Source organism: Elgaria multicarinata, chromosome 4 (assembly GCF_023053635.1).
Source record: "Elgaria multicarinata webbii isolate HBS135686 ecotype San Diego chromosome 4, rElgMul1.1.pri, whole genome shotgun sequence".
Taxonomy (NCBI): Eukaryota; Metazoa; Chordata; class Lepidosauria; order Squamata; family Anguidae; genus Elgaria; species Elgaria multicarinata.
Genome location: NC_086174.1, coordinates 145,690,445 through 145,704,055, shown reverse-complemented (window position 1 = coordinate 145,704,055; position 13,611 = coordinate 145,690,445). Strand labels below are relative to the sequence as shown.

General features: G+C 45.6%; 1 protein-coding gene across 1 annotated transcript in view; it reads right to left on the bottom strand.

Moving 5' to 3' along the window:
- The window catches only part of SPTLC3 (serine palmitoyltransferase long chain base subunit 3), a 99,638-nt gene that overhangs the window by 50,126 nt on the left and 35,901 nt on the right, over positions 1–13,611 (bottom strand). Inside the window, exon 2 of the mRNA XM_063125869.1 lies at positions 3,941–4,132. Coding sequence (XP_062981939.1) covers positions 3,941–4,132 — 192 coding nt within the window. The remainder of the gene's footprint in view (positions 1–3,940; positions 4,133–13,611) is intronic.

Genomic DNA, 13,611 nt, shown 5'->3' with positions numbered 1-13,611 from the left:
AACACCACACTTCTAGATTATTTCTATTTTTATATTTCTACCAAACAGGACAAGACTGAAAAAGCACTTTGTAAGATTAAAAAGGCAATTCTGTCAGATTACAACACTGTACCCTAGGGACAGCCTACTTGTGGTACTATTAAGGGGAGTTTTGGGATTGAAAAGCAAGTTGTCTGTTAGATCAGTGAACAGGTAATTTAAAGATCAATAAACTAATTAACATAGCATTTCGAAGATGGCATTAGGTGCTTGATGTGGAGCATTCTTACTTTGCTGTAGTCATGATGTATGCATAAAATACTTACCCTGAAGTGAGCTCTAAATGTCACACTGAATGCTGCTTCAACACTGAATTTCCCCCCATGCCAAAAGCATCCCTTGCCTAATCCATATATTTACAATGGGAAACACACATCATACTTCAGATAGTGATGGTAGAATTGCATTTTTACTACATAGAGAGAGGCAAAAATTATTTATTTATTTAATACATTTATATCCAGACTTTTTTCCCTCCAAGGAACCCAAGGCAGTGTACACAATCCTCTTCCTCTCCACGTTATCCTCACAACAACAACCCTGTGAGGTAGGTTGGGCTGAGGTTCTGTGGCTGGCCCAAAGTCACTCAATGGGTTTCCATGGCTGAATGGGAACTAAAACCCGGATCTCCCAACACCTTAGCCATTACACCACACTGGCTCCATGTTATATGGACTTTTGGACTATCTTTCTCTATGAGCGGAGTTGATTAATATGCAGTTGCTTGAGTTGACATCTATGGGGTGTGTGAGGAGGAAGAAGAGAAACAAGGAGATGCATAATAGGAATATATGGGATACATCCTAGGGCTATTTCATATCTATTATTTTCATTACCTGAAATTCTTAACAGTATGTATGAACTATCCCTACATTAAAAAAAAAATGTTGGGAGATTTGCAAGTTCTAGAAAGGGAAATTGATCTACATGTGGTAACTAAGTCATTAGTAAGCCAACAAGCTATGAACATACATGCATAGGATGGCATACTCAAGCTGAGTCTGAAAGGCCAGTTTTTGCAATATGTACAGATTCCTGCTAGAATGTAAGATACAAATAACTTCTATTTGCAGAATAACTACTAGGAAACAGGGATGTAAAGATTTTGTTAAATCTCTTCGTCTGGTTATATTAAGGATAAACTTTGTACTGAAACAGTCTTTAATATGGAATGATGTGCATGCCCTCCTACACTACCTACCAGTTTCTTGGAAGTTAACATATGGTCAACACACATGGATTTTCGGAGCCCTTAAGACAGCTAAAAGACTTATATTATTACAATGGAGAGCCAGTGTGATGTAGTGGCTAAGGTGTTGGACTGGGAGTCAGGAGATCCGGGTTCTAGTCCCCACTCGGCCATGGAAACCCACTGGGTGACTTTGGGCCAGTCACAGACTCTCAGCCCAACCTACCTCAAAGGATTGTTGTTGTGAGGATAACATGGAGAGGAGGAGGATTATGTACGCTGCCTTGGGTTCCTTGGAAGAAAAAAGGCAGGATATAAATGTAATAAATAAATAAAATAAATAAATATGAATATATGTTCATCTCCCATAATGCAACGGACTGAGGTCTTAACACTATCAATTTTTGAACGTGTGTTATACAGACGACACTTGCAAGTGGATAAATATATTTGGCCTGCTTTTCTTGAAACCTATGCATAAATCTCTCCCCCCCTTTTTTAATGAATGGTGTCTCTGTTGAAAAACAATGATGACATTCCTATGTATGTAGTGGTTAGTTGTATAGCAGAGATCTTTCCCATCAGTGGCTACCTGCCTCTTTTAGTCCTGATGGCTATATGGTACCTCCAGTATCAGAGGCAGTATGCCTATGAACACCAGCTGCTGGGGAACATGGGTAGGAGGTTGCTTTTTCACCTGTGACCTGCTTGTGGGTTTTCCGTTGGCAGATGGTTGTGAACAGAATGCTGGACAAGTTAGGACCTTGGTCTGATCTAGCAGGGCTGTTCTTATGTTCTCATGCTGAAGATGCCAGGCATTGAACACAGGACCATCTGCATGTGAACCATGTGCTCACCCACAGATCTATGACCCCTCCCCTACATTCCCACAATTACTGGATTATTTAGCATCACAATTATAAACCAGTGCAATAAAAGAGCTCACCCTGGTGTCCACTAATTCTCCTCATGGATACTGAAAAGTACACAACTATGTCCTTCATTTCTTACAAAGGGCCAATTTAAGAACATTTTAATGTGTTTTTTAAATGCTTTACATTCATACCACACACAAATTTAAATGCCACCCTTGTTCAAGTCATATTTGGGTTTGTTTTTAAGGGTTAAGTGACTATGGCCCAGTTTGCATGTCATGCTAAACCATGGATTAGAGAGACAAGCAAGAATAAGTCTCAGGCTTATATCATAGAATCATAGAATAGCAGAGTTGGAAGGGGCCTACAAGGCCATCGAGTCCAACCCTCCGCTCGATGCAGGAATCCACCCTAAAGCATCCCTGACAGAGGGTTGTCCAGCTGCCTCTTGAAGGCCTCTAGTGTGGGAGAGCCCACAACCTCCCTAGGTAACTGATTCCATTGTCATACTGCTCTAACAGTCAGGAAGTTTTTCCTGATGTCCAGCTGGAATCTGGCTTCCTTTAACTTGAGCCCATTATTCCGTGTCCTGCAGTCTGGGAGGATTGAGAAGAGATCCTGGCCCTCCTCTGTGTGACAACCTTTTATGCATTCCCTTTTTGCCTCCCACATGACTGGAAAGGGGAATTCAAAAGCTTTTGGTGAAATGCAGTTTGTTCATTTGTCTGCAGTGACAAACTGTGCTTAACAGTAACTACAATTAATCTAAAACAGGCATGGGGAACTTGTGTCCCTGCAGATTTAGTTAGACTCCAACTCCCATGAGCCCCAGCCATCATGGTCAATGATCTTGGAACCTGGGAGTTGCAGTGCAATATCTGGAAAAACACAGGCTTGCCAACCTTGGTTTAAAAAAACCCAACTTCGGAAATCACAGTTTGAACTGTGGTCAGCAGTTCCATATCCAGACAACAGAACAATCTTTGGTTAACCAAAAGCAGAAGTGAACGTTTTTTAACTCCTCTTGCCCATGTAGGAGGAAAAGAGAGGAGAGGGGAGTACACGAACCTAAGACTTGCTGCACCTTGTTCCTGCTTGTGCATGTCATCCTAACCTATAGTATAGTGTGAAATGAGAACTGGGCCAATACATGCCTTCCATTGTATTTTGATTGCATTTAATAGGCTAGTCAGGTTGCATGAATGTGTTAGATCAAGGAGGCTGAACCTGTTTAAACTTGAGGGCTGAATTCAATTTCGGAGAAGCTCTTAGGGAACATATTCTAGTGGCGGGTGGGAAAAACAAAGGGGGCAGGCCCAAATAGCAAATATACCAGCATATTTTAGATTAAAGCTCTTACTGCCGTTAGCTAAGCCTTTATGAGAAGCATTCCAATCCTTTAAAAGGGGGGGATTGGGCAAAAACCAAGAAACCACCTAATGATAGGCAGGTGTGGCCTGGGGTGGGGGAGCAGGAATCAGCTTGGGGCATGGGCATCTGGGGAACCACAGAGGACCAGACTGGGACCTTGGCTGGGCCAGATACGTCCCTAGGACCTTACATTCAACACCCTGCTTTAGATTATCTACATTTTGCAAAGAAAAGAAAAGATGTAAGCTGCTGTAACAGGGGTCAACCGCTTTCAGCCAGGGATCTCCCTCCAGTCCCCCACTTCTAGCACACAAGGCTTCTCGGGACAACCTGAGGGAAAATAATGAAGATCTAAAGCACATTAGAGGGGAAATCCTCCTCTTGTTAGAACATTCCAGACTTTTCCTTCCTGCTTGGCTTCTTGGAAATGAATTGGAGCAATTCAAGGAGTTTCAGTCCTATATACCTTTTGTTCCTCCCGTTCTGTAGCGCCAACACATTTTTGTATTCCACGAGCTCTCAAGAAGTCCTGCAGGTAGCCAGATAATGTTGCTACTGTAAAACCCACAAATGTAAAGACAGCAACATAAATTGGTGCTTGTTCAAAGGATTCATTAAATGGTCTTTTGTAGGTGCCTCCATTTGCTATGCCATTTTTCTGAAAATAGAAACAGAAAATAATAATAATAATAATAATAATAATAATAATAATAATAATTCAACAACAGCAAGTATAAAACATATAAAATACTGATTAAAAACCTAGTATACATTTTTAAAACTTCCTAAAAACATCCTAAAAGTATCCTAAAATTCCACTGGATAGGCCTGCCGGAAGAGATCAGTCTTTACAGCTTTCTTAAATGCTAAAAGACTGTTAAGTTGACGAATCTCCTCCGGCAGGCCATTCCACAGTCTGGGAGCAGCAGAAGAGAAGGTCCTCTGGGTAATACCTGTCACATACATCAATCAAACAGGAAACATCCCTGATGGTTGGCACTCTAGTATCATCGTTCCCCTATATAAAAAGGGTGAGAGAACTGATCCCAAAAACTATAGGCCAATCAGTTTATTCGATATAGTCTCAAAAGTATATAGCAGGTTCCTTTTGGACAAACTACAAAACTGGGCTGAAGAAAACGATATTCTGGCCAATGAACAGGCAGGATTTAGACAGGGACGGAGCACGATAGACCAATGTTATGTTCTAAACCATCTGATCCATAAATATCAATCACAACCCAAAGGAAGCTTATATGTCGCTTTTGTGGACTTTACATCTGCATTCGATTTGATAGATAGAGACCGCCTCTGGGAGAAACTTTCAGAGACCAGCATGGATAAGCAACTGCTGTTTCTGATCAGGAAACTCCACTCAGAAACGGATATAAGAGTGCGGATAGGTCCTTTTGGCATGCTTTCGGAAAAGATCACCACCAGAAGAGGAGTTAGGCAGGGCTGTTTACTGGCCCCTTTTCTGTTCAACTTTTATGTGAACAACTTAATGGCTAACGGCGATGGACTGCTTCCCCCCTTCCATCAGCCCCAGAAAGGTACAGATGCTGCTGTATGCGGACAACATGGCACTCCTATCAATCTCGCAAGTAGGCATGAGGAGGCTCCGAAGTAGGTTAGGCAGGTTATGTCATGAGGAGAAACTAGTAATAAATCACTCAAAACCTAAGGTAGTGGTATTCTCTAAGAGTAAACGCGCACACAGTTGGTGTCTAGATGGACAGCAGATCGAACAATGCGCAAGCTTTAAATATTTGGGACTACATTTTTCATACAACAGCACGTGGAAAACCCACTTGGAAGCAGTAAAATTGTCGGCCGGTAGAACAGCAAAGGCAATTCTCTCTCATGGAAGACAGAGGGGAGGCTCTCTAGTAGTTCCGGCCCTGAAGTTATACATGGCTAAGGTACTTCCCCAACTCCTATACGGGCCGGAGTTGTGGGGTCATAGCCTGGCCCCAAAAACATGCTATGGGGTCTCAAGGTGGCTTGTGCGTGGTTAACAAACCACACGGAAGAAAATGCAGGTTGCTTACCTGTAACTGTAGTTCGAGTGGTTATCTATGCATTCACACATATGGACTCTGCGCCTGCGCTGAGACCTGAACCTCAAATAGCTTAATATAATGTTTTAGGCGGTAACCATCCCCCAGCGCTACTGTGTATGTGCACGTGGTTCCCGCCTATACCTCAGTTTACAGGAGACCGACATTGTGGCCCCAAAAACATATATCTAGGTAGACAAGATAATATAAGGAACATCAAAGAACACACCACCGACGGTGATGGTAACATCAAAAACGCACCACCAAGAGGGGATGGTGGGTGGGTTGTGTGAATGCATAGATGACCACTCGAAAAACTACAGTTACAGGTAAGCAACCTGCATTTCTTCTTCGTGGTCTCTATGCATCACACATATGGGCAACTAACAAGCTGACCTACCTGGAGGTGGGTTGGTGTGTCATCTTAGTATTTCGGAGAGGACCGCTTTTCCAAACGAACAGTCCTGCCTTGCATGGACATCAAGGTTATAATGTCTGACTAACGTGGATGGAGTTGACCATGTTGCTGCTTTGCATAAGTCTTGTAGAGGAATACCCCTACAAAAAGCCACAGAAGTCGCCACAACTCTAGTCCAGTGGGCTATCACAGTATCTGATAATTGCATACTTGACAAAGAATAAGCCACCTGAATGGTCTGAGTTATCCAGTGCGATAAGTGCTGACAGGATATAGGGAGACCCTTATGGGGTTCCCCATAGCAAACAAAAAGTTGCTTTGTTTTCCTAAAGTTTTCAGTCCGTGCCTTATAGAAAGCAAGAGCATTTGTCACATCCAACAGATGTAACGTAGAATCCGCTGGAGTTGTAGGATTAGAAAAGAAAGCAGGTAGCACAATATCCTGCGTGGTGTGAAAAGCCGACACTACTTTAGGAAGGAAGGCTATGTCAGTTACGGAGTACAACCTTATCTCTATGAATAGTCAGGTAAGGCGGATCAACTCTTAATGCCCTGAGCTTGCTTGCACGTCATGCAGATGTTATTGCTACAAGGAACGCGATCTTAAAGGACAGCAGTCTTAGGTCGACAATGGCCAATGGCTCAAAAGGTTTCCTTGTTAGGGCATGCAGTACTACCGACAAGCTCCAAGCTGGAACTATGTGTTTAGTTGTCGGTATCAAGTTTTTCAATCCCCGTAAAAAAGGTGAGAAGTTGTCGATGCCCCTATGCAACGCCGAGATAGCTGTTAGATGGACCCTTATTGATGACAGCTTTAAACCCCGTTGGTGTAAAGAGAGTAGGTACTCTAAGATGTCAAAAAGAGTACAAGAGTCGGGTTGAAGATTTTTGTCCTTGGAGAAAATAGAGAATCTCTTCCATTTGCTAGCATATGACCTTCTGGTCGATGGTTTGCGAGATGCTAGCAATATTTTATCGACTGTTAGTGTCTCGGTGTGTAGTGATTGCGAGGAGTTATCCTCCACGCCGTCATTTTCAGTGTCGACAAGTCTGGATGTCGAACCCTGACTCCATCCCGAGTCAGCAGTGTTGGTATCGATGGAAGCTTTATGTAACTGGTTCGATAGCGTAAGATGTGGGAGAACCACGGTTGTCGAGACCACCAAGGGGCTATCAGGATGCAGTCCGATTCGTCCATTTGGATCTTGGCTAGTACACAAGTTAGGAGTGGAAATGGTGGAAAGACGTAGACTAACGTCCCCTTCCACCTCCTGGTGAATGCATCCCCCAGAGCATTCTTTCCTCTGCCTGCTCTGCTGCAGAACTTGGGACATACCGCATTGGTTTCTGAAGCAAAGACATCGACCATTGGGAAACCCCAGTATTGAAAAAGGTCTTCCCTGGTCCCGAGATCGAGTTCCCACTCGTGTTTGGTATGGAAGGATCTGCTTAGGAAATCTGCCACGGTGTTTTCCTTTCCTGCTACATGGATGGCAGTCAAATGGATGTTTCTCCTTATGCACCAGTTCCAGATGCGTAGGGTTGACCGTGTCAAGGGGTGAGATCTTGTGCCGCCCTGCCTGTTGAGGTAACAAACAACAGTGGTGTTGTCGGTGGCGATGAGCACACTGCGTTTCTCCAGGATCAGTGCGAAGGCTTTCAGTGCCCTTCCCACCGCCAGCAATTCGAGATGGTTGATGTGTTCCTCTTTCTGCAATCTGAACCATTGACCCCGAACTAGGAGAGAGTTGCAGTGAGCGCCCCATCCTATTAAGGAGGCGTTGTTAGTGACCGTCTTTGATGGTGTTGGGCTGTGAAAGGGAACTCCCTCGAAGAGATTCTTGTCCAGTAGCCACCATAGGAGGGATGACCGCACCGAGAGTGGTAGGGACCGTCGAGTTCGTCGGGCATCAGCATGAAGATTGAATGACCTGAGAAACCAGTTCTGAAGGATTCTCATCCGTAGCCTCGCAAACTTGATGACTGCAGCAGTTGCTGACATTAACCCCAGTAATCTCTGTATCGTCCATGCGGTAGTGAAGGGGCGATCCTTGATATTGAGGACCAGTTCACGTAGGACTGTAGCTCTCGACCTCGGGAGGTATGCTCTCCCATCAGTCGACGACAGGGTGACACCTATGAAATCTATTTTCACCCGAGGTGTTAGGATAGATTTTTCTAGATTGACCCTGAGTCCTAACTTGTCAAGGAGCTGCAAAGTAATGGCAATATTCCCCTGGAGGGTAGCACCGTCCTCTGCTACCAACAGCCAGTTGTCGATGTAAGGGTATACAGAGATGGCTTGTTGCCTGAGATGTGTGCAGACTACCGACATGACCTTCGTGAACACTTGAGGGGCTGTTGCAAGTCCAAATGGGAGAACAGTGAATTGGAATGGCTGGTCCCCAACTAAAAAGCGGAGGAAAAGGCTGACTTGACTTCCTGATGGAAATATGGAAGTAAACATCCTTCAGGTCTATTACTGCAAACCAGACGCCCTTGTGCAGTAGTTGGAGAACGGATGCCACAGCAATCATACGGATTTTTTTTGGAGTGATAAAGGTGTTCAGCTGCCTTAGGTCCAATATCGGTCGAAGACCCCCATCTTTTTTCGGGACAGTAAAGTAATGGGAGTAAAAACCCTGCTTGATCTGGGGAGTTGGTACATAAGAGACAGCTCCTTTCTCGAGGACAGTCTGTATTTCCTGGAGAAGTGGAGTCGAAAAAGGTGGAGGGGTGTCAAACTCGATACTGTATCCATTGCAGATGATGGTAAGAACCCAAGAATCTGTAGTTATGCTTTCCCATTGTTGGATGAAAGGTTGAAGCCGGTTTCCGAATGGTGGTAGGTATGGGCAAAGGCAGTCAAAGGCGCTGCTTCTTCCCAAAATCTGGTTGGCGACGGGTCAGCTGGTATCGAGGAGGGTAAGCACGCTTCCTCTGGAGTTGTTGCTGCTGTTGCCTAGGCTGCTTATCGTATTGTAAGCGCTGTTGTTGGGTGTAGGGTTGTCTAGACCATCGTCTTGGTCTGTATTGAATGGCTGGTGCTGAGAAACCCATTCTTTTCGTCGCCGTACGAACTTTATGTATGGAGTCCATCGCCTCATCTGTTTTAGAATTGAAGAGTCCTTTGCCATCGAAAGGTAGGTTTTCAAAGCACTTTCTAGTCTCATGGCTCAGCCCCGCTGACCTCAGCCATGCATGCCTACGTAGGGCTATGGAGCCCATCATGGCTTTGGAGTCACAGTCTGTCTGGTGTCTAGCAGTACTGAGCTGTTGTTTGGCAATGGCTGATGCTTCTGCTTGGAAGACTCTGGCTAATTCCCTTTTATCATCAGGTAGGTGATGATTTTTGATCCGATTTTTCCCCACAAAAAAACTTGGTAGCGTGCCATAGTTGCCTGGTAGGTGGCAGCACGCAGCCCTAAAGAAGTGGAGGCATAAATCTTTCGGCCCAAAAAGTCTAATTTTCTTCCCTCTCTATCGACAGGTGCAGAATGAATCTTTTGAGATTTTCCCTGCGAGGATTCTACAACGATTGAATTTGGTTTTGGAAGATGGAAAAGGAATTCAGCCCCCTTCTCTTGAATGTGATACATTGCTTCGAGCTGCTTGGAAGTTGGTGCAGTCGAGGAAGGTGCTTTCCAGGACATCTGAGCGGTCTGCAACAAGGTAGGTGGAAACGGGATAGCCACTGGGACGTTAGTGTCGGTATGGAGGACATCATATATAGGATTGTCTAGTCCAGTGGTTCCCAAAGTGGGTGGTATTGCCCCCTTGGGGGCGGTGGGATTGCATAGGGGGCGTTAAGAGGCAAAGGGACGGCAGGGGGCGCTAACAGGCAAAGGGGCGGCAGGGGGGCGCTCGAGGTGGTCTCTCCAGAAGGTCCTAAAACCCAGGGGCCGAGCAGGAAAGAGCGGCAAATTCAGCTGCTCTCCCCACACTGCTCCTGCTCAGGAAGGACTTTGTCACTCACACAGCCACTCTCTCCTCCTATCTCAAGCCCACAGCAGCCCCACCAGAAGTAGGGGGTGGGGGAAGCGCCCACAGGAGGAAGCAGAGAAGGAAACAGCAGTGAATTCAGCTGCTCTGCCCACTCCAGCAGGAAGGGCCCAGGGCTTCTTTTCTGCTGGAGCCACCGCCGCCTGCTCGGCCAGAGCTGCTCCCTCCTACAAGCTGCCCCGGCAGACCTCACGCGATAGTTGCTGCACAAGGCGGGAGCAGCAGCCATGTGGCAGAGAGGAAGGAGCATGTGGAGGACGGTGGGTGGCAGACAGTTGCCAAGAACAGCAGTCAGCCGGCAGGTTGGGTGGGGAGCAGGACTGCTTGTGCTGCTGCAGGGTATCACCAGGCTCCCTTCCCCTGTCAGGAGTTGCAGATTGGGGCCATCTCCCCTCTGAGCTGCTGCCCTCCTGTCGTAGTCAGCCCGGCAGCTATTGTGAGGCTTGGGGGGAGGGAGGGTTGGAGACAGAGAGGTGGGGCTTGGGGGGAGGGGGGTTAGAGAGAGAGCTGCTGTGTGTCTCTGTGCGTGCTCCCACCCCCCAAAAAATCTGGACTACAACAGGATTGGGAGAGAAAAGAAAAGGGGGAGGGAGAGAGAACTGCAATTCCCCAGGTCCTTCCTGGCTAAAGAAGATTCAGCAGCACCTTTTTTCAGAATGCTTGCTCAAACCATTCCTATCTGCCCTTGCTTATTTCAGGGTGTCCAGCCCCCTTTTTTCAAGTGTTCTTTTGGTAAACATGGTATGTGTGTATCTTGTGTCACCATAAAAACAGAGCTGCAACACAATCCTAAGTATGTCTACTCAGAAGTAAGCCCCACTGAGATCAATAGAACTTACTCTGAGGTAAATGTGCATAGGATTCAGCCTGAAAACGAAGAGAGGGTGAAGAAAAGACAGGAGAAAATGAATTGTAGAAATAGAATAGCAAGGTAACTGGGATATTTAACCATATTTAAAGACAATAAGTACAGTAAAATTAGTGCCCCTCTACTTCAGTCCCAGCCAGATTTTCCATAGGAAGACTCTGTACCAGGTGGCAGATAATTATTTTAAAATTTTAATTAAAATACTTTATCCTTTCCTATAACAAAATGGTGCTTACTCCTAAGTAAGTGTGTTCCACTGAAGAAGGAAATCCTATTTGATTCCTGTATTCATGCTAGTGTGACATGATAAGTTAAAGGCACAATTTTATGCATGTTTAGACAGAAAAAAGTCCTTCAACTCCTAGAATCCCCTCTAAATGGGAAGCACCTGCCCCAGGCTTGTGGAGGGAGGGAGGGAGGGAAAAGAGAGTGAACGCCTCTGTTTGCAGCCAGCATGGCAGGGCACACCATTGGATGTTGAAAAAAGTATTCAATTAATTGTTACTGTTATGAATTTTATTGCTATTATCTTCCTTGGTGGGTCGTTGAAAACCACTATTCTGAATAATGATTTTTATAGTGTAGGGTAGGGGAGCACTGGGCATTAGTTTGTGGAACCAAGGGGGCGGTGACCTGAAAAAGTTTGGGAACCACTGGTCTAGTCTTTCCATGGGCTGTTGAGTTACGAGCCCTAGTGATTCTAAGAATGTGCTCAGAAAAATGACCCATATCCTCAGACAGGGATGAAGGGTCTTTAGAGTTTACTGCATCATCAGGTGATGGAATAGAAGGAGTTGCAGATATAGAGGAAGCTGAATCCGATTGGTAATCATCCTCAGGGGATATAGAATGAGGTTCCCCCTGCGGTGATGGTAGTCGAGGTTGGACCGTCTGATCTGGCTGCGGAGGTGGCAATACTGGGACAATCGTGGTACTCAGTACCGTAGCTGACTGTTCTTGGTACCGATGGGAGGGTACCTTAGTGGAGGTGCCGTAGGGTCTGGAAGACTTCTAGACACTGGTGGAGGTTGAGCAAATTGGCTCCCTGTCGGTTGTCAGTGTCAATATTGATAGTCCTTGACAGGAAGGTAGGTATGCGGGTGGTATTATTCCCAATCGCCCCCTTCACGACGTCTCTAGGGGTCAGAATAGCCTGTGTCTGTCCCAATCCGAACGAGGAGAATACGATCACTCTCTGTAAGTGAAAGGTCTTGGTGACCTAGACCTGACTGGGGAAACTGGAGGCATGTTTAATTGTGATTGCCTGTCAGGCTCCATGGCAACTTACTCACATGATGCCGTATCTTGCTGTACCGATCTTGTCGGTGTCGAGTCCCTAATTTCGCCCTCTGAAATAGATTCCAGGGGTCTTGGTAGCGAGGTCGGTATTGATGCCGGCCGGCTCGGTACCGTAATGGTTGATATCGACGAACCGCATGGAGAGGAAGATATTTTAGAGTCTTTTCTCTTTTTCTTCCTTTTCTGCATCTCAGCAGACTTTGGAGTCCGGGCTTTTTTAGATATCTTCTTAGCCACGGAGCTCACTAAAGATCGACCAGGCGTGAGGGGTATGTCTGACCTCTTTTCTGCCATGGTTGTTTCAGAAATGATTAACGATTGTATGCCAGAGTTCTGTTCTTCTTCAACACTCTGTTGAGTGAGGGTAATGGTTTTTCTTGAAGCTATGGGTTTATCCATCTGCTTTTGTCTCAGAACATTGGTAGCCTTGAGAGCCTTTTCCCAGAGAATGGCTCTCAATCGGTCAGCCCGATTCTTGCGCGTTTGTTTGGTGAAAGACATGCAATGGTGGCACGTCTCAACTTTATGCCCCTCGCCGAGACAAATTACACAGAGCGAGTGGCCGTCCGTTGGTGGGAGTTTCGCCCGGCAGCTAACACATTTTCTGAAGGGAGCCTTCACGGCCATATACCCAGTAGGCTCCAGCGATCCGCGGATCACGAAGAAAAGGAAAGAGTGAAGTTCTATTTTTTTTTTTTTTTAGATAAAAAGAAAGAAGTTGGAAGCAGGGTAGAAGAACAGCTAACTACGAGTCTAAACGGTAAGTTATTAGGTAATTTTAGAGGAAAAACGCTAGGTCTAGGTCTAGCCACAATGGTGGACGACGAAGAACTGAGGTATAGGAGGAAACCGCATGTACATGTGCAGTAGAGCTGGGGGATGGTTCCCGCCTAAAACGTTATATTAAGCTATTTGAGGTTCCGGTTCAGGTCTTAGCGCGGGCGCAGAGCCCATATGTGTGATGCATAGAGACCACGAAGAAGAACCATGACTGCTTCAGACGTCACGAGAAGCCACTCTGAAACAAACGTAGGTGACAATCCACTGTGTGTTATGTCATGTGAACCAATTCACTGTGACCTGGTTTGCACAGCATAAGTCAGGGTGGGTTGTAAGACTTGTTTGTGTCAACATGGCTCATCATGACATCTGAACTCAGTGTGAAGGATCAAGCCCTGTTTGTTAAGCACACACACAAGCCACTCTAAATATCTATGCCTTGTTCTTGGGTTATTGAAGATGGTTTGTTCTTAGGGTGGCTTGCAAATCTGGCAGCGTGAGTTGCTAGCAGCTTCTCGCCTAGCAAGAGTGGAGAAAAGCCCAGCTACTCCTCGCAATCTTACTAGTGCTGCCTCCATCATCAGTGATGCTCACTCCATCACTGATATAGAAATGATACTTGGAATATCCTGAATGTGTTTGCAAACTTTTTTTTCTTTTTTGGTGTTTCTCAAGTTTGTGAATGGGTTTGTAACTTTTTAATTATTTTT